At 54.1% G+C, this 21,310-nt stretch overlaps 1 gene segment (V, D, J or C); it reads right to left on the bottom strand.

The window, feature by feature from the left end:
- Window positions 1-5,170: 5,170 nt before the first annotated feature.
- Window positions 5,171-5,834, bottom strand: LOC114844780 (Ig kappa-b4 chain C region-like). The segment is given in 2 exon segments: window positions 5,171-5,691; window positions 5,831-5,834. Coding segments are annotated over 2 exon segments (345 nt in total).
- Between the last annotated feature and the right edge of the window lie 15,476 nt (window positions 5,835-21,310).

Below are 21,310 nucleotides of genomic sequence, written 5' to 3'. Positions count from 1 at the left end.
CTGCAATAAACTGTTTAACTCTCTACCATCTGCCTGCGGTTCTCTGTGCTGTGCATGTGGGTCCTTTATCTGCCGTTCCGTGACAGAACGATCTGGCTAACTTCACCTGAGCCATGAAAACCAGATATATTTGTAAAGGTTAAAGGTTCCACTCAAATCAAGGCTCTGTTAACATAATGCTGTATGGAGGAATTTAGTTACTGTCCATACAGTAGGTCTCCCTCAGAGGACCAACAGCCTGGTGGTTAAGGCACAGAAGCTCCCAGCTAGAGACTCCTGGTGTAAACTTGCCTCTGGTGTCTTTTGTTTACTACACAAATTCAAGTGACGCAAAATACAAAGATCTGCATACATATGCGTTATGAGTTATGCCAGCTGATATTCTTTCAGTTCATTTTAGTCACCCTTTACTGCCAAATGTCACCGCAATCGGCTGATTGTGACTGCTCAATATTTTCAAGTTAACTTACAGACTTTTCTTAAAGCAGTTTTTTCTTAAAACATTACCAAAAGTGCAGGAACCTTCAGTCTGAGTAAAGGCACTATCCTCTATTTACAATAGGCTTCACTTAACACCTGTAAAGAACTGGCTCATCAGTTGAACAAAGGACTGTGAGAAGGTGTGAAGACCATGTCCCCCATGAAGGACATATCATGTAAAAGCTCCTTGAGAAACATTTCTGCTCTAAAAGAATGTAGTGACCCAACTTTCAGACAACTTGGTTTAGGAAATGGTCAAATGAACTGGGCGTTTATAAAATCTGTAAATAAAACTTGTTAAAAAGAAAGTGTTAAGTCTATGGCTTTAGGATATAAAAGTTTCTTATTTTAAACCACCAACTAACAAAAACAGTTTAGTTAAAAACTGTGGGTGAGAAGTTGTGTGCTTTAACCACTAGGCTCTTATAAGTGATGGATGGATGAAGTAGTTCACAAATGTATCTGGTTACATCAGGTAACAGCACTGCAGGACTCTGGTGCTTTGGGGAGGAGGGGGCGGTGTGAAACCAGTCTAACTGGTGGTGTGGATTGGTCGTTCTGTCAGAAAAGAGGCTCTCTATTGTTATGTTCATCTAAGCTTGATTAGAACATTGAAATGTTCTTTTTTTTAATTTAAAACAGCTCCTGAAGCAGGCAGACTGACACACACTCCATTCAAGAGAATAAGAATAATATATAGAATGAGAATTTAATAATTTCATTTGTGAAGTCCAACCTAATACAGCCAGTAACTGATAAACCTCCAGAAGGTAGTTTGGCAGCTGTGACAGCGTGAGCTGCCGATGCTTATCTATAATTAAAAAAAAGTTAGTACAACATTCAATTCTGAAATGAAGTCAACTTTTTAAGTTTTCTCAACTTTTTAGTTGACTGTTTAGACAGACTATTGTCTGTCTGTTTGTCTGTTTGCCCTAGCAAACAGTGTAGAACTGACATTATCAGATCTATGTCCTGTTCTCAGAACTGTGCCTATACTTGCTGTTTGACCCTAACTCTATGGGTCAGATACTAAAGCTCCACCTTTTGGTTTTACCCTGGAATTGCGTCTTTGGTGCTAAAATGGGGGTGGCCTCATTAACATTTTTAACGCCTTCCCCAGACAGACCAAGGAAGGGGGGCTGCTGACAGTCGGCTGATGAGGGTGTGATAAGTGTGTGATCAGCGTCAGAAAGGTGACTGACAGTCGACTGAAATCAGCGAAAATGAACCGCTCCATCTGTACCTGTACTTCTTGGAACATGATAGTTGATGTGACTCATTGGAGTCGACTCATTTAAAGTAACATATTCATCCTGCTGCAGCCAGGTTTCAGTGAGACAGAACAGATCTATGTGATGGTCACTTATCAAGTCATTTATTAAAAAGGATTTAGATGAGAGAGATCTGATATTTAATAAACCACACTTTATTAGCTTACTGTTACTTTGTTCCGTAAGAGGAACTGTTTTGATGTTTATTAAATTCTGGTAAGTCACTCCTCTTTGATTTGTGTGTGACTTGTATAGTTTAGGTGGTCGGGAAGCAGACACAGTCTCTATGCAATAACTAAGACTAAGAGTGGGTGGCAGCTGTAGAGAACATGCAGAGAGGCGTGTAAGACTGCGACTCTGCGTCCTGGGCTCCACTCTGAGTTGTCACGGAGTGGGGGGACTAAGCAACATGGCCATGTTACTAGAGAGCAGAGAGGCTCCGTTCAACGTGGGATGGACGCCGTCTCTTCTAATCAGCCCAGGTTTTCCCCAAAAAGTGCTCCAATTAGCCACAAAGCCCACATCGTTTGCAGGACACCACCTAGACAACCAGCGGTGGAGCGATGACAGCCGGCTATACATGTCATCGCTGGTCACATTGGGGAGGGGTCCAGAGAAAACTACGGAGTCCGACATTGTTTTGGCGAACGAACACACCGACTCAATGTTAGTTTTAGTGACTTCCGATTGGCGTAACCGGGCGTCATTAGCTCCTGCGTGTATTACGATCTTAGCGTACTTACGTTTATACTTAGACAGGAGCTTAAGATAAGACTCAATGTCGCCCGCTCTGGCCCCAGGCAAACACCTAACTATGACCGCTGGATTCTCTAACTTCACGTTTCGGACTATGGAGTCACCAATGATCAGAGTGGGTTTCTCAGCGGGTGTGTCGCTGAGTGGGGAAAATCTGTTTGAAACGTGAAGCGGTTGGTGGTGAACCGTGGGCGCCTGCCTAAAGCTACGTTTCTTACGAGCCGTGACCCAGTCGTTGCCCAGCTGCCTGGGACCTGCCGGGGGACTGGTAGCAGCTAAGCTAGGAGGCTCCGCACCGGCTAAAGGGACCTGGCTAGCTGGCCTGTTTTCTAAAGTGCGAAGCCGAGACTCTAAGTCTAACAACCTCGCCTCCAACCCTGCAACTAGCGTACACCTATTACAGATACCATTATCATCACTAAAGGAGGCGGAGGGTAAGCTAAACATAAGACACACCGAGCACCGAACAGAGCGAGAGGGAGAGGAAAAATGGGAAGCCATAGCAGGAAAGGAGCTACGCTAGCAGAGAAAACACTTGGATAACAGTGTAAATTAGCAGGACGTTTGATGAAAGGAAAAGATGCTTGAGTGTTACAAGCTTGTTTTGCAACTTTTAGCAGTCGCTATAGGATATAAAACGATAATATTTAGAAAAGAGCGGAGAGTAACGCTGTACACACACAGCGGCAGCAAACCTCAGTAACCGGAAGTGACGCGATACGCTTACCGTCAGTCAGCCAACCACCAGGACTGTGAGAACCCATTCCCTGACATGCTTCTGGACGAAAGGCCACCAGAAACAACTGCCGATCACAAACACGGTCCACTGAACATGGTCGTAATTCACTCTTCTTGGTTGTGAATGAGTTTGCCCTGGACTTGGAGCTTGGTCTTGATCGATTTAGTGCCGGTTGGGTCCATTTTTGGCCAGACTGTTCTTTAGCTTTAAGGGGTTTAATCAGAATCTTGGTCGAACAGGCAGGAGTCGGTATACAGAGAGAGCAGAACAGTAGCAGCAAGGATTAGGCAGTCGGTGGTCAATAAACAAGCGTAGGTCCAATTCACAAGCAGTGGAGTGTCAAAGGCAGGACGGAAACAAGGTTGGCTAGAGTAATGCACATTAGACAAAGTAATAGTAACGTTGGGAAGCTGGCAAAACAACACAGACAATCTGGCAACTGGTTACTGTCAGGGCTGGTGCTTAAATGCCGAGGAGGTAATTATCAACAGGTAGCAGGTGGTGGCCAATGAGCTCCGGAATAAAGCAGAAACTAATACTAATGGCGGAACAGGAAGTGGGCTAAGAATAAAACAGGATATAGACGTGAACATGGTTATGACTCATTGATTCATTTATTGCTGATTGCTGTGTTTTCTGTGATTGTGTTCACATATGTTTATTAATTATCATAAACATTATCTGTCATACACAGCTTTGAACAAACACACACACACGCACACACACGCACACACACACACACACACACACACACACACACACACACACACACACACGCACACACACGCACACCCTCATTCACCAACACTCCTCTTTTCATCCAATGCTGATCAGCTCATGCTGATTGTTTGTTCATTTCCTTTTCTGTTTATTTGAGTATTTCTATATTATGTTATTCATATATTCAGTAGTATTAGATTAAAAAAAAGTTAAAAAGGAATCAGGTTTTGTCTGCATTGTTCTTCAGGTCACTGAACCACGACAAGAATTCATGACATTAGAGACTGCTTTGGTTTTATTGCAACAAAGTTGTTGTTGTTGTTGTTGTTGTTACTGGTAACTCATTGAATTGACATTTGGCGTTGACTAGATTGATATAAGCGTGGTTTTAGCTTTAAAACAAACCTGGTGCCCCAACTCTAATTAATCCCCTACAGAGGTTTACATCATTACTCAATGATCAAGACTTCATCAGTTATGTGAAGAGAGGATGCAACCTTTATGGAAAACAACGATACACCAGGAACCTCAATCTGTGTTTTCTGGGAGACTGGGAAGGCAGTTATCCGTGGTAGAATAATTTCATATCCATCACACAAGAAAAAAATGACATGCTACTTCAATTAGAGCAAAAAATAAAATGTCCATTAAATATGCTGCCTCTCAAACCAATGATTACCCCGAAGACCTAAAAAATCTAAATCTGAAATTAAATATATTTGATCGCAGTTATCAGTTATGCTGGGAGAACTTTGACCAGACTAACAAATGTGGTAAATTTTTAGTTAACTAATTAAAAAATAATAAAGGGAAACAAATCATCCAATAACTAATAAGAAAGGGAACATCACGCATGATCCCAATAAAATAAAGGATACCTTTAAAAACATTTACCGAGAGTTATATACGTCCCAAATAGATCCATCCACCTCAGCCATAGAGGTGTTTCTGAATAAACTAGAACTGCCAATATTTTAACAGGCATATATATATTATTTTTTTATCATGGGTATGCATAATTCCTTTACTAAAATAAGGGGCCAGCACATTTAATATTGTAAGTTATGTAAAGCAATACATTGATGGTCCATTAGTCTGCACCGAATCTAAAGATGCTGCTGCAGCTGTTTATCATGTCATAAGATGATGATGGTCTGTGACAGTTTGAAGTAAAGGTCATTACTACTCACCCATGATATGGTAAATGTTTATTGTGATACCATAGAACATTGGTAAATGACATGTAATGAAAATATTTGGCCCAAGTATTTGAAGAATAAAATATTTATTGCCTTCCAGCATCAGCAATATTACAGAAATGAATGAAAAACAATGACAGAGAGTAGCAGAGTAGAACCAGCAGTAGATTACCACTAAATCAGCTCTACTGGGAGCACTGGTCTGTGCTCAGAGTCTCTCTGACTGGAGACTGGGAGCCCTGGGAGGCCTCACAGGTCACAGAGTTCACCTTGGTCCACTGGTCTGCAGGGATCCTCATGGTGCTGCTCCAGCTGTAGAGTCCGTCCTTCTCCAGAACCCCAGGGCTCCTGCTCTGGTCAGAGCTGCTGATGCTGCCGCTGCCGTCCAGCTTCCAGGACAGAGTCCAGTCTGAGGGGAAGCCCTTGTTGGCCAGACACGTGAGCGTGACCTTTTCCTGCTGCAGCTCCTCCCTGGAGGGAGGCAGCACCGTCAGGGTGGGACGAGCATCACCTACAGTAGGAGACAGCAGTCAGCTTAGAGGACACAGAGCACTCAGCTGTCAATCAAACAGCAGAGACCTGGACACCTTCACTGTGAGAGTTGCTTTAGTCCTTTAAGGAGTTTCTGTCACATGTTTGTTCTGCTCCATCACTCACTGACTCACACATTGTTTCACTTCCCTTTAAGAAACGGCTCATAGGTCTCAGGAAAAATTTCAAACTACACGAGAGGAATAATGAAAACCTTTAACTACAGATTAATTTTAAATATTAAATAGAAACAAGAAAAATAAATAGGGACAAAAGGTCAAGAAAATAATCTAATAATCATAAAAAGTTTGATTTTAGTTAGTTATTTTCTAACATTCTATATTCGTAAGAGTCTTACGAATAGGGATTAAATTGGATTTTGGTAAATAATTCAACTAAATACACTAATAATAAATAGTTCAACTAAGCTTCACCATTATTTAACACAAACTAATTACCACCTCAGAAAATATTGAAACATTTACGTTTATCCTCGTTCTGCTCATGTTGCTTATTCAAACTGAATTTGAATCCATTTTAACTACAGTTACAATGAAAGGAAACAAAGTCAACATGAGAAATATGTCAACAATCATTGAACAAACTTTTTTCTTCCCTACAAGTTAATTAAACAACACACCAGGACAATAAATGTTTATCACTCTCTAATTTGTTATATATAAACAAACTTAATGACCTGAATACATCTACAATATAAAATCACAGTTTGTACTTTAGTATTAACTCATGAACTTACTTCCAACATCCAGTCTGGTTCCTCCAGCAAACGTCCACCACAGTGAAACAAACTAAACTAACTAAAACTAAACTAAACAAAACCTACAAGATTTACTCTCCATTCACTTTCCATTTAAAAGTATATTTACTGTATCATAACCACTTACATGATAGTTTAAAGTTATAATTTATTTTATGGTTAGAATTTTGCTAAACCATTATTTTGCTTTCAGGTTGCACAATTTAAACTTTACCTCATTCATTTTTCTGGTTTAGCTGTTAAATTAAACAAATATTTACTGAAATAAATTTTTTATATATTTGACTTACTTCCAACATCCAGTCTGGTTCCTCCACCAAACGTGTACCACAGTGAAACAAACTGGTTGAGTGGTCGTACAAAAACCTCAGACTGTAGAGACACAGCTCTGACTCTGACACAAACAAACTCTACACAGAATCAGTCGACCTGAAAAAAAGGCATCTGTTATGAACATTTACTACAACAAACATAACAAATGTATGAATATATATGTTTATATTGCATTCATTCATTATTATGCAGTATGTCTTATTGTAATGTGCTATAGCTAAAATAAAATTTACAAAAGTTGAGCCATTACACATAATGTATCATTATAAAAATATTGATCCTAATCACAAACATCATGATGATGATATTGATCCAGTCCCTGTTGGAGTCAGTGGGAGCATTTCCATAGAGCCACTTTGCATCAGCAGCTCCATGCTCCAGTGCTCTGGGAGAGTTTATAGTCCTGAGAGCTGAACACTGGAGGACTGACAGCTGTCCTTCATCACAACACAAGACACAGAAATCCTCCTCATCAGCAACATGACTCTGATCTCCGTCCTCATCTGGACTCTCCTCTGCTGCTGCTTCACAGGTAAAGTCCAGAGAATCCAACTGGTCTCCTCTATCAACATGTGTCCCTCTGAAATGAAGCCACTGAACCATGATGATGCTTTATGTTGTTGTCTCTGTGTCCTCAGAGTCCAGAGGTCAGGTCACAGTGACTCAGCCTGGAGCAGTGAGAACCACACTGGGAGGAAGAGTCACCATCAGCTGTAGAACCAGTCAGAATGTTTATGGCAATAACTATTTATCCTGGTTCCAACAGAAAAATGGAGAATCTCCTAAACGGCTCATTTACCGTGCTACGACTCCACAGTCAGGGATTCCAGATCGTTTTTCAGGCAGTGGAGCAAACTCTGACTTCACTCTGACCATCAGTGGAGTCCAGGCTGAAGATGCAGCAGTTTATTACTGTCAGAGTGCAAATCACATCAATCAGTGAAAAACCGTCGTACAAAAACCTCCTTAATCAAAGTTAACAGAAACTGAACTAACTGCTGCAGCTGGAAGCTACTGACACACACACACACACACACACACACACACACACACACACACACACACACACACAAACACACACACACACACACACACCTGTCTGTAGCGTCCACATGTTTACAAATCCTAACTACTAATTATCGTTACTTTCTGTGTATTGTAGTACTAAGAACCATAAGAACTCCATCTGAGATTTCAACAGTCATATGTATTTGATTTTTATTATTTATGCATTTTTAACCTTCATATTGTGTTAAATCAATCGAATAATCGTTACATGTTTATTGTGTTATGGTGTGATGGAACTTTAAAGTTGATGAAAAGAGAAAAGTATAGTTTACTTTAGTTCAGTTTTGATGAAGTGAAGGGCAAAACTTCATCTCAACTCCAGCCACTGGCTTCAAACTGTCACAGCCTGGACTCACTTCCTGTTTTATTTTCTTATACTTCCGGTTTTGTCTTGTCACTTTTGTTTTAGCTTTACTTTGCAGTCACGTGATATCCCCAGCTGTATTCTATCAATCATTACTCACCTGTGTTCTCATTAGTATTTAAGCACCACCTCTAAGCCCAGCACTTCGCCAGATTGTCTCTTTATGTTACTGCCAGCAATCCAGCGTTTTGAATCCATGATCGTGACACCCGTGTATGACCCTGCTTCTCCTGACCCTGATTCTTGTCTAGCCTACGATCCTGCCTTGCCGTGAGTTGACCCTAGCCTGCCTTGTGACCACCGCTTGTCTAAACCCTGTCTGTACTGTACCTGCCTGTTCTGTGTATTGACCTTCGTCTGCCTGACCACGAATTAAGTAAACTGCGTTACCACTCAAGTCTTGTCTTCGCTGTGCATGTGGATCCGCTACCTCGGAAGCCGTGACAGTACAATCTGGCCACACTCGGACCCAACCGGGGTCTTGCATCGGTTTAAGGGCTGCAAGGGATTTTGTTTTGTGTACTCGGACAACGCAGAGTCGTGATGGTTTTTACCTGCTCGAGTCTGCCGGAGGATCTCCGCTGGTGCTTCAAAGAGCTCGCGAGGAATTACGCGGAACCCCCAGTCTGAAGGCGCGGCTCCGCGTAATAAAACAGGCGATCGCTATCCTGGAGGAGGAATTTTGGTGGCTTGACTACCCGGGAGTGCAGACGCTTTTTGAGAAACTCCAGGCAATGCGGAAGGATTTGGCACGCGCTCTGCGCGCGGCGCCCGCCAGCGTCTCATCAGCTGTTCCTGCTGCCCCGGAAAGAGATCCTGTCATCGCTCAGTCAAGTCAAGCTCACGTTCCTGTCGTCGCTCAGTCAAGCCAAGGTCACGTTCCTGTCGCCGCTCAGTCGAGTCAAACTCACTTCCCTGTTGCCACTCAGGCAGATCCAGTCCCTGCTCCAGACTCCAGCTCATCGAACCAAGTCCATGCCCACGTTACCGCCATAGTTCCCCAGTCCAATTCAGTCCGTGCCGTGGACCCAGCTCCTGCTTCAGCCCTGGCGGTTGAGGAGGTGAAGCCCACAGCTAGTCGTCGGAGGTCCAGACGGCGTCGACGACAGCCGGTTTCCCCTGTCCAGGCCCCAGAGGACTCGGCCACTGAAATCAAGCGGCCCTCTCCGCCAGCAGAGGGCACTCTCGCTCCATCTTACGACATGCCCATCTCCATCGCAGGCATCCCGGACAGCATCCTCCAACGGATCCGTGCCCAATGCGCCCCTCCGGTCCTGTTCCTGTTTGCACACTGGCTGAACTCCACTGAGGCAGAGACCAACCCGGTAATCAAGGAGCGTCACTTCCGTGAAGCCGCCCTGCTCATCGCCCGGAAGCCTGCGCTGCGTGAGGCCCTGGGTTTCATTGAACCCCCGTCAGAGCCTGCACCCGTTCCTGCATCAGAGCCTGCACCCGTTCCTGCATCAGAGCTTGCACCCGTTCCTGCATCAGAGCCTGCACCCGTTCCTGCATCAGAGCCTGCACCCGTTCCTGCATCAGAGCCTGCACCCGTTCCTGCATCAGAGCCTGCACCCGTTCCTGCATCAGAGCCTGCATCACTGGCCCCAGCGTCTCTGGCTGCATCACTGGCCCCAGCGTCTCTGGCTGCATCACTGGCCCCAGCGTCTCCTGTGTCTCTGTCTGCAGCAACTCCCGCCCTAGCCTTACCTCAGTCATGCCAAGCCTCAGCTCAGCCTGCAGCAGCTCAAGCCTCAGCTCAGTCACGTCAAGCTCAAGCCTCAGCTCAGTCACGTCAAGCTCAAGCCCCAGCTCAAGCTCAAGCCTCGGCTCCGCCACGCCAAACTCAAGCTCCATCTTTACGCCAGCTAGCGGACACCCCTGGCCAGTCACACCAGGCCTCAGTTCCTGTTCCTGTCGGCCATATTGAGGCCGTCCCAGTTTCTGTCGGCCATATTGAGGCCGTCCCTGTTCCTGTCGGCCATATTGAGGCCGTCCCTGTTCCCGTCGGCCATATTGAGGCCGTCCCTGTTCCCGTCGGCCATATTGAGGCCGTCCCTGTTCCCGTCGGCCATATTGAGGCCGTTCTAGTTCCTGTCGGCTCCTCTGAGGAGGACGCCGTTCTAGTTCCTGTTGGCTCCTCGGAGGCCGCAGCCCCCGACGATCCCCAGGAGGGGGTCGTCCCGGCCGCAGCTCCTGCCGCAGCTCCTGCCGCAGCTCCTGACGATCCCCAGGAGGGAACCGCTCCCGCCGCAGCGCCTGTTGCAGCTCCTGCCGACCTCCTGCCGACCTCCCGGAGGAGGTCGGTCCAGCTCTGTCTCCTGCCGACCTCCTGGAGGTCCGGCCCCGGACACGTTCGCCTCAGCTCCTGGAGGTCCGGCCCCGGACACGTTCGCCTCAGCTCCTGGGGGTCAACTTCAGTCACAGAACCGCAGCCTGCTCCAGTCACAGAACCGCAGCCTGCTCCAGTCACAGAACCGCAGCCTGCTTCAATCACAGAACCGCAGCCTGCTTCAATCACAGAACCGCAGCCTGCTTCAGTCACAGAACCGCAACCTGCTTCAGTCACAGAACCGCAGCCCGCTCTAGCCACAGAACCGCAGCCCGCTCTAGCCACAGAACCGCAGCCTAGTCCAGTCACAGAACCGCAGCCTAGTCCAGTCACAGAACCGCAGCCTAGTCCAGTCACAGAACCGCAGCCCGCTCCAGCCACAGAACCGCAGCCCGCTCCAGCCACAGAACCGCAGCCCAGTCCAGCCACAGAACCGCAGCCTAGTCCAGCCACAGAACCGCAGCCCGCTCTAGCCACAGAACCGCAGCCCGCTTCAGCCACAGAACCGCAGCCCGGTCCAGCCACAGAACCGCAGCCTAGTCCAGTCACAGAACCGCAGCCCGCTCCAGCCACAGAACCGCAGCCCGCTCCAGCCACGGAACCGCAGCCCGCTCCAGCCACGGAACCGCAGCCCGCTCCAGCCACAGAACCGCAGCCCGCTCCAGCCACAGAACCGCTGCCGTCTCCAGCCACAGAACCGCTGCCGTCTCCAGCCACAGAACCGCTGCCGTCTCCAGCCACAGAACCGCAGCCCGCTTCAGCCACAGAACCGCAGCCCGCTTCAGCCACAGAACCGCAGCCCGCTTCAGCCACAGAACCGCAGCCTGCTTCAGCCACAGAACCGCAGCCTGCTTCAGTCACACAACCGCAGCCTGCTTCAGTCACAGAACCGCAGCCTGCTCCAGCCACAGAACCGCAGCCCGGTCTAGCCACAGAACCGCAGCCTGCTTCAGTCACAGAACCGCAGCCTGCTTCAGTCACAGAACCGCAGCCTGCTTCAGTCACAGAACCGCAGCCTGCTCCCGCCACAGAACCGCAGCCTGCTCCAGCCACACAACCGCAGCCTGCTCCAGCCACACAACCGCAGCCTGCTTCAGTCACAGAACCGCAGCCTGCTCCCGCCACAGAACCGCAGCCTGCTCCAGTCACAGAACCGCAGCCTGCTCCAGCCACAGAACCGCAGCCTGCTTCAGCCACAGAACCGCAGCCTGCTCCAGCCACACAACCGCAGCCTGCTTCAGCCACAGAACCGCAGCCTGCTTCAGCCACAGAACCGCAGCCTGCTCCAGCCACAGAACCGCAGCCTGCTTCAGCCACAGAACCGCAGCCTGCTTCAGCCACAGAACCGCAGCCCGATCTAGCCACAGAACCGCTGCCTGCTCCAGCTACAGAACCGCAGCCCGATCTAGCCACAGAACCGCAGCCCGCTCTAGCCACAGAACCGCAGCCCGCTCTAGCCACAGAACCGCAGCCTGCTTCAGTCACAGAACCGCAGCCTGCTTCAGTCACAGAACCGCAGCCTGCTCCCGCCACAGAACCGCAGCCTGCTCCCGCCACAGAACCGCAGCCTGCTCCCGCCACAGAACCGCAGCCTGCTCCCGCCACAGAACCGCAGCCTGCTTCAGTCACACAACCGCAGCCTGCTCCCGCCACAGAACCGCAGCCTGCTCCAGCCACAGAACCGCAGCCTGCTTCAGCCACAGAACAGCAGCCTGCTCCAGCCACACAACCGCAGCCTGCTTCAGCCACAGAACCGCAGCCCGCTTCAGTCACAGAACCGCAGCCCGCTTCAGTCACAGAACCGCAGCCTGCTCCCGCCACAGAACCGCAGCCTGCTCCCGCCACAGAACAGCAGCCTGCTCCCGCCACAGAACAGCAGCCTGCTCCCGCCACAGAACAGCAGCCTGCTCCCGCCACAGAACAGCAGCCTGCTCCCGCCACAGAACCGCAGCCTGCTCCAGTCACACAACCGCAGCCTGCTTCAGCCACACAACCGCAGCCTGCTTCAGTCACAGAACCGCAGCCTGCTTAAGTCACAGAACCGCAGCCCGATCTAGCCACAGAACCGCAGCCCGATCTAGCCACAGAACCGCAGCCCGCTCTAGCCACAGAACCGCAGCCCGCTCTAGCCACAGAACCGCAGCCTGCTTCAGTCACAGAACCGCAGCCTGCTTCAGTCACAGAACCGCAGCCTGCTCCCGCCACAGAACCGCAGCCTGCTCCAGCCACACAACCGCAGCCTGCTCCAGCCACACAACCGCAGCCTGCTTCAGTCACAGAACCGCAGCCTGCTCCCGCCACAGAACCGCAGCCCGCTCTAGCCACAGAACCGCAGCCCGCTCTAGCCACAGAACCGCAGCCCGCTTCAGTCACAGAACCGCAGCCTGCTTCAGTCACAGAACCGCAGCCTGCTTCAGTCACAGAACCGCAGCCTGCTCCCGCCACAGAACCGCAGCCTGCTCCAGCCACAGAACCGCAGCCTGCTTCAGTCACAGAACCGCAGCCTGCTCCAGCCACAGAACCGCAGCCTGCTTCAGTCACAGAAACCGCAGCCTGCTTCAGTCACAGAACCGCAGCCTGCTCCAGCCACAGAACCGCTGCCTGCTCCAGCCACAGAACCGCAGCCCGGTCCAGCCACAGAACCGCAGCCCGGTCCAGCCACAGAACCGCAGCCTGCTTCAGTCACAGAACCGCAGCCTGCTTCAGCCACAGAACCGCAGCCCGATCTAGCCACAGAACCGCAGCCCGATCCAGCAACAGAACCGCAGCCCGATCCAGCAACAGAACCGAGCCCGCTCCAGCAACAGAACCGAGCCCGCTCCAGCAACAGAACCGCAGCCTGCTTCAGTCACAGAACCGCAGCCTGCTTCAGTCACAGAACCGCAGCCCGGTCCAGCCACAGAACCGCAGACTGCTCCAGCCACAGAACCGCAGACTGCTCCAGCCACAGAACCGCAGCCTGCCCTAGCCACAGAACCGCAGCCTGCTCCAGCTACAGAACCGCTGCCTGCTCCAGCTACAGAACCGCAGCCCGCTTCAGTCACAGAACCGCTGCCTGCTCCAGCCAAAGAACCGCAGTCCGATCTAGCCACAGAACCGCAGTCCGATCTAGCCACAGAACCGCAGTCCGATCTAGCCACAGAACCGCAGCCCGCTCCAGCCACAGAACCGCAGCCCGCTCCAGCCACAGAACCGCAGCCCGCTCTAGCCACAGAACCGCAGCCTGCTCCAGCCACAGAACCGCAGCCTGCTCCAGCCACAGAACCGCAGCCTGCTCCAGCCACAGAACCGCAGCCCGGTCTAGCCACAGAACCGCAGCCTGCTCCAGCCACAGAACCGCAGCCTGCTCCAGCCACAGAACCGCAGCCCGCTCTAGCCACAGAACCGCAGCCCGCTCCAGCCACAGAACCGCAGCCCGCTCCAGCCACAGAACCGCAGCCCGCTCCAGCCACAGAACCGCAGCCTGCTCCAGCTACAAAACCGCAGCCCGATCTAGCCACAGAACCGCAGCCTGCTCCAGCTACAAAACCGCAGCCCGATCTAGCCACAGAACCGCAGCCTGCTATCGCCACAGAAACCGCAGCCTGCTATCGCCACAGAACCGCAGCCTGCTCCAGCTACAAAACCGCAGCCCGATCTAGCCACAGAACCGCAGCCTGCTCCAGCCACAGAACCGCAGCCTGCTATCGCCACAGAACCGCAGCCTGCTATCGCCACAGAACCGCAGTCCGATCTAGCCACAGAACCGCAGTCCGATCTAGCCACAGAACCGCAGCCCGCTCCAGCCACAGAACCGCAGTCCGATCCAGCCACAGAACCGCAGCCCGATCTAACCACAGAACCGCAGCCTGCTCCAGCCACAGAACCGCAGCCTGCTCCAGCCACAGAACCGCAGCCTGCTACAGCCACAGAACCGCAGCCCGGTCTAGCCACAGAACCGCAGTCCGATCTAGCAACAGAACCGCAGTCCGATCTAGCAACAGAACCGCAGCCCGCTCCAGCCACAGAACCGCAGCCTGCTTCAGTCACAGAACCGCAGCCTGCCCCAGCCACAGAACCGCAGCCTGCTCCAGCCACAGAACCGCAGCCCGCTCTAGCCACAGAACCGCAGCCTGCTTCAGTCACAGAACCGCAGCCTGCTTCAGTCACAGAACCGCAGCCCGCTCTAGCCACAGAACCGCAGCCTGCTTCAGTCACAGAACCGCAGCCTGCTCCAGCCACAGAACCGCTGCCTGCTCCAGCTACAGAACCGCAGCCTGCTCCAGCCACAGAACCGCAGCCCGCTCCAGCCACAGAACCGCAGCCCGCTCCAGCCACAGAACCGCAGCCCGCTTCAGTCACAGAACCGCAGCCCGCTCCAGCGACAGAACCGAGCCCGCTCTAGCCACAGAACCGAGCCCGCTCTAGCCACAGAACCGCAGCCTGCTTCAGTCACAGAACCGCAGCCTGCTCCAGCCACAGAACCGCAGCCTGCTCCAGCCACAGAACCGCAGCCTGCTCCAGCCACAGAACCGCAGCCTGCTTCAGTCACAGAACCACAGCCCGATCTAGCCACAGAACCGCAGCCCGCTTCAGTCACAGAACCGCAGCCCGCTTCAGTCACAGAACCGCAGCCCGCTCCAGCAACAGAACCGAGCCCGCTCTAGCCACAGAACCGCAGCCTGCTTCAGTCACAGAACCGCAGCCTGGTCCAGCCACAGAACCGCAGCCTGCTTCAGTCACAGAACCGCTGCCTGCTCCAGCTACAGAACCGCAGCCTGCTTCAGCCACAGAACCGCAACCTGCTCCAGCCAAAGAACCGCAGCCCGCTCTAACCACAGAACCGCACCCTGCTTCAGTCACAGAACCACACCCTGCTTCAGCCACAGAACCGAAGCCCGCTCTAGCCACAAACCGCAGCCTGGTCCAGCCACAGAACCGCAGCCTGCTTCAGTCACAGAACCGCTGCCTGCTCCAGCCACAGAACCGCAGCCTGCTCCAGCCACAGAGCCGCAGCCTGCTCCAGCCACAGAGCCGCAGCCTGCTCCAGCCACAGAGCCGCAGCCTGCTCCAGCCACAGAACCGCAGCCTGCTTCAGTCACAGAACCGCAGCCTGGTCCAGTCACAGAACCGCTGCCTGCTTCAGTCACAGAACCGAGCCCGCTCTAGCCACAGAACCGCAGCCTGCTCCCGCCACAGAACCGCAGCCTGCTCCCGCCACAGAACCGCAGCCTGCTCCAGTCACAGAACCGCAGCCTGCTCCAGTCACAGAACCGCAGCCTGCTCCAGCCACACAACCGCAGCCTGCTTCAGTCACAGAACCGCAGCCTGCTTTAGCCACAGAACCGCAGCCTGCTTTAGCCACAGACCGCAGCCTGCTTCAGTCACAGAACCGCAGCCTGCTTCAGTCACAGAACCGCAGCCTGCTTCAGTCACAGAACCGCAGCCTGCTTCAGTCACAGAACCGCAGCCTGCTTTAGTCACAGAACCGCAGCCCGCTCTAGCCACAGAACCGCAGCCTGGTCCAGCCACAGAACCGCAGCCTGCTTCAGTCACAGAACCGCTGCCTGCTCCAGCTACAGAACCGCAGCCCGCTTCAGTCACAGAACCGCAGCCCGCTTCAGTCACAGAACCGCAGCCCGCTCTAGCGACAGAACCGCAGCCCGCTCTAGCGACAGAACCGCAGCCTGCTTCAGTCACAGAACTGCTGCCCACTCTAGCCACAGAACCGCAGCCCGCTTCAGTCACAGAACCGCAGCCCGCTTCAGTCACAGAACCGCAGCCCGCTTCAGTCACAGAACCGCAGCCCGCTCTAGCGACAGAACCGCAGCCCGCTCTAGCGACAGAACCGCAGCCTGCTTCAGTCACAGAACCGCACCCTGCTTCAGTCACAGAACCACACCCTGCTTCAGCCACAGAACCGCAGCCCGGTCCAGCCACAGAACCGCAGCCCGGTCCAGCCACAGAACCGCAGCCTGCTTCAGTCACAGAACCGCTGCCTGCTCCAGCCACAGAACCGCAGCCCGCTTCAGTCACAGAACCGCAGCCCGCTTCAGTCACAGAACCGCAGCCCGCTCTAGCGACAGAACCGCAGCCCGCTCTAGCGACAGAACCGCAGCCTGCTTCAGTCACAGAACTGCTGCCCACTCTAGCCACAGAACCGCAGCCCGCTTCAGTCACAGAACCGCAGCCCGCTTCAGTCACAGAACCGCAGCCCGCTCTAGCGACAGAACCGCAGCCCGCTCTAGCGACAGAACCGCAGCCTGCTTCAGTCACAGAACCGCAGCCTGCTTCAGTCACAGAACCGCAGCCTGCTTCAGTCACAGAACCGCAGCCCGCTTCAGTCACAGAACCGCAGCCTGCTTCAGTCACAGAACCGCAGCCCGCTTCAGTCACAGAACCGCAGCCTGGTCCAGCCACAGAGCCGCTGCCTGCTCCAGCCACAGAGCCGCTGCCTGCTCTAGCCACAGAACCGCAGCCTGCTCTAGCCACAGAACCGCAGCCTGCTCTAGCCACAGAACCGCAGCCTGCTATCGCCACAGAACCGCAGCCTGCTTCGGGCACAGAACCGCAGCCTGCTTCGGGCACAGAACCGCAGCCTGCTTCGGGCACAGAACCGCAGCCTGCTCTAGCCACACAACCGCAGCCTGCTTCAGTCACAGAACCGCTGCCTGCTTCAGTCACAGAACCGCAGCCTGCTCCAGCCACAGAACCGCAGCCCGCTCTAGCCACAGAACGCAGCCCGCTCTAGCCACAGAACCGCAGCCCCGCTCTAGCCACAGAACCGCAGCCCGGTCCAGCCACAGAACCGCAGCCTGGTCCAGCCACAGAACCGCAGCCCGCTTCAGTCACAGAACCGCAGCCCGCTCTAGCCACAGAACCGCAGCCTGGTCCATCCAAAGAACCGCTGCCTGCTCCAGCTACAGAACCGCTGCCTGCTTCAGTAACATAACCGCTGCCTGCTTCAGTCACAGAACCGCAGCCTGCTTCAGTCACAGAACCGCAGCCTGCTCTAGCCACAGAACCGCAGCCTGCTCTAGCCACAGAACCGCAGCCTGCTCCAGCCACACAACCGCAGCCTGCTTCAGTCACAGAACCGCAGCCTGCTTTAGCCACAGACCGCAGCCTGCTTCAGTCACAGAACCACAGCCTGCTCCCGCCACAGAACCGCAGCCCGCTCTAGCCACAGAACCACAGCGTGCTTCAGTCACAGAACCGCAGCCTGCTCTAGCTACAAAACCGCAGCCCGATCTAGCCACAGAACCGCAGCCCGGTCCAGCCACAGAACCGCTGCCTGCTCCAGCTACAGAACCGCTGCCTGCTACAGCTACAGAACCGCAGCCTGCTCCAGCCACAGAAGCGCAGCCTGCTCCAACCACAGAACCGCAGCCTGCTTCAGTCACAGAACCACAGCCCGATCTAGCCACAGAACCGCAGCCCGCTTCAGTCACAGAACCGCAGCCCGCTTCAGTCACAGAACCGCAGCCCGCTCCAGCAACAGAACCGAGCCCGCTCTAGCCACAGAACCGCAGCCTGCTCCCGCCACAGAACCGCAGCCTGCTTCAGTCACAGAACCGCAGCCCGCTCTAGCCACAGAACCGCAGCCCGCTTCAGTCACAGAACCGCAGCCCGCTCTAGCCACAGAACCGCAGCCTGGTCCATCCAAAGAACCGCTGCCTGCTCCAGCTACAGAACCGCTGCCTGCTTCAGTCACAGAACCGCTGCCTGCTTCAGTCACAGAACCGCAGCCTGCTTCAGTCACAGAACCGCAGCCTGCTCCAGCCACAGAACCGCAGCCCGCTCTAGCCACAGAACCGCAGCCCGGTCCAGCCACAGAACCGCAGCCCAGTCCAGCCACAGAACCGCAGCCCGGTCCAGCCACAGAACCGCAGCCTGCTTCAGTCACAGAACCACAGCCCGATCTAGCCACAGAACCGCAGCCCGCTCCAGCAACAGAACCGCAGCCTGCTTCAGTCACAGAACCGCAGCCTGGTCCAGCCACAGAACCGCAGCCTGCTTCAGTCACAGAACCGCTGCCTGCTCCAGCTACAGAACCGCAGCCTGCTCCAGCCACAGAACCGCAGCCTGCTTCAGTCACAGAACCGCAGCCTGCTTCAGTCACAGAACCGCAGCCTGCTTCAGTCACAGAACCACAGCCCGATCTAGCCACAGAACCGCAGCCTGCTTCAGTCACAGAACTGCAGCCTGCTTAAGTCACAGAACCGCTGCCTGCTCCAGCTACAGAACCGCAGCCCGATCTAGTCACAGAACCGCTGCCTGCTTCAGTCACAGAACCGCAGCCTGCTTCAGTCACAGAACCGCAGCCTGCTCCAGCCACAGAGCCGCAGCCCGCTCTAGCCACAGAACCGCAGCCCGCTCTAGCCACAGAACCGCAGCCCGGTCCAGCCACAGAACCGCAGCCTGGTCCAGCCACAGAACCGCAGCCTGCTTCAGTCACAGAACCGCTGCCTGCTCCAGCTACAGAACCGCAGCCTGCTCCAGACACAGAACCGCAGCCTGCTTCAGTCACAGAACCACAGCCCGATCTAGCCACAGAACCGCAGCCCGCTTCAGTCACAGAACCGCAGCCCGCTCCAGCAACAGAACCGCAGCCTGCTTCAGTCACAGAACCGCAGCCTGCTTCAGTCACAGAACCACAGCCCGATCTAGCCACAGAACCGCAGCCCGCTCCAGCAACAGAACCGCAGCCCGCTCCAGCAACAGAACCGAGCCTGCTTCAGTCACAGAACCGCAGCCTGCTTCAGTCACAGAACCGCAGCCTGCTCCAGCCACAGAACCGCAGCCTGCTCCAGCCACAGAACCGCAGCCAACTTCAGCCACAGAACCGTAGCCTGCTTCAGTCACAGAACCACAGCCCGATCTAGCCACAGAACCGCAGCCCGCTTCAGTCACAGAACCGCAGCCCGCTCCAGCAACAGAACCGAGCCCGCTCTAGCCACAGAACCGCAGCCTGCTTCAGTCACAGAACCACAGCCCGCTCTAGCCACAGAACCGCAGCCTGGTCCAGCCACAGAACCGCTGCCTGCTCCAGCTACAGAACCGCTGCCTGCTCCAGCTACAGAACCGCAGCCTGCTCCAGCCACAGAAGCGCAGCCTGCTCCAGCCACAGAACCCCAGCCCCGCTCCAGCCACAGAACCGCAGCCCGCTCCAGCCACAGAACCGCAGCCCGCTCCAGCCACAGAACCGCTGCCCGCTCCAGCCACAGAACCGCTGCCTGCTCCAGCCACAGAACCGCTGCCTGCTCCAGCCACAGAACCGCAGACTGCTTCAGTCACAGAACCGCAGTCCGATCTAGCCACAGAACCGCAGTCCGATCTAGCCACAGAACCGCAGCCCGCTCCAGCCACAGAACCGCAGCCCGCTCCAGCCACAGAACCGCAGCCCGCTCCAGCGACAGAACCGAGCCCGCTCTAGCCACAGAACCGCAGCCTGCTCCCACCACAGAACCGCAGCCTGCTCCCACCACAGAACCGCAGCCTGCTTCAGTCACAGAACCGCAGCCCACTCTAGCCACAGAACCACAGCGTGCTTCAGTCACAGAACCGCAGCCTGCTCTAGCCACAGAACCGCAGCCTGCTCTAGCCACAGAACCGCAGCCTGCTCCAGCTACAAAACCGCAGCCCGATCTAGCCACAGAACCGCAGCCCGGTCCAGCCACAGAACCGCTGCCTGCTCCAGCTACAGAACCGCTGCCTGCTAAAGCTACAGAACCGCAGCCTGCTCCAGCCACAGAAGCGCAGCCTGCTCCAGCCACAGAACCGCAGCCAACTTCAGCCACAGAACCGCAGCCTGCTTCAGTCACAGAACCACAGCCCGATCTAGCCACAGAACCGCAGCCCGCTTCAGTCACAGAACCGCAGCCCGCTCCAGCAACAGAACCGAGCCCGCTCTAGCCACAGAACCGCAGCCTGCTCCCGCCACAGAACCGCAGCCTGCTTCAGTCACAGAACCGCAGCCCGCTCTAGCCACAGAACCGCAGCCCGCTTCAGTCACAGAACCGCAGCCCGCTCTAGCCACAGAACCGCTGCCTGCTCCAGCTACAGAACCGCTGCCTGCTCCAGCTACAGAACCGCTGCCTGCTCCAGCTACAGAACCGCAGCCTGGTCCAGCCACAGAACCGCAGCCGACTTCAGTCACAGAACCGCTGCCTGCTCCAGCTACAGAACCGCTGCCTGCTCCAGCCACAGAACCGCAGCCTGCTTCAGTCACAGAACCGCAGCCTGCTTCAGTCACAGAACCACAGCCCGATCTAGCCACAGAATCGCAGCCCGCTTCAGTCACAGAACCGCAGCCCGCTCCAGCGACAGAACCGCTGCCTGCTCCAGCCACAGAACCGCAGCCTGCTCTAGCCACAGAACCGCAGCCTGCTCTAGCCACAGAACCGCAGCCTGCTCCAGCTACAGAACCACAGCCCGATCCAGCCACAGAACCGAAGCCCGCTCTAGCCACAGAACCGAAGCCCGCTCTAGCCACAGAACCGCAGCCCGCTCTAGCCACAGAACCGCAGCCTGGTCCAGCCACAGAACCGCAGCCTGCTTAAGCCACAGAACCACACCCTGCTCCAGCCACAGAACCGCAGCCTGCTCCAGCCACAGAACCGCAGCCTGCTTCAGTCACAGAACCGCAGCCTGCTCCAGCCACAGAACCGCAGCCCGGTCTAGCCACAGAACCGCAGCCTGCTTCAGTCACAGAACCGCAGCCTGCTCCAGCTACAGAACCGCAGCCTGCTCCAGCTACAGAA

The sequence above is a fragment of the Betta splendens genome, chromosome 17, assembly GCF_900634795.4.
Source record: "Betta splendens chromosome 17, fBetSpl5.4, whole genome shotgun sequence".
In the NCBI taxonomy this organism is placed as follows: Eukaryota; Metazoa; Chordata; class Actinopteri; order Anabantiformes; family Osphronemidae; genus Betta; species Betta splendens.
This window is presented reverse-complemented; position numbering and strand designations above follow the sequence as displayed.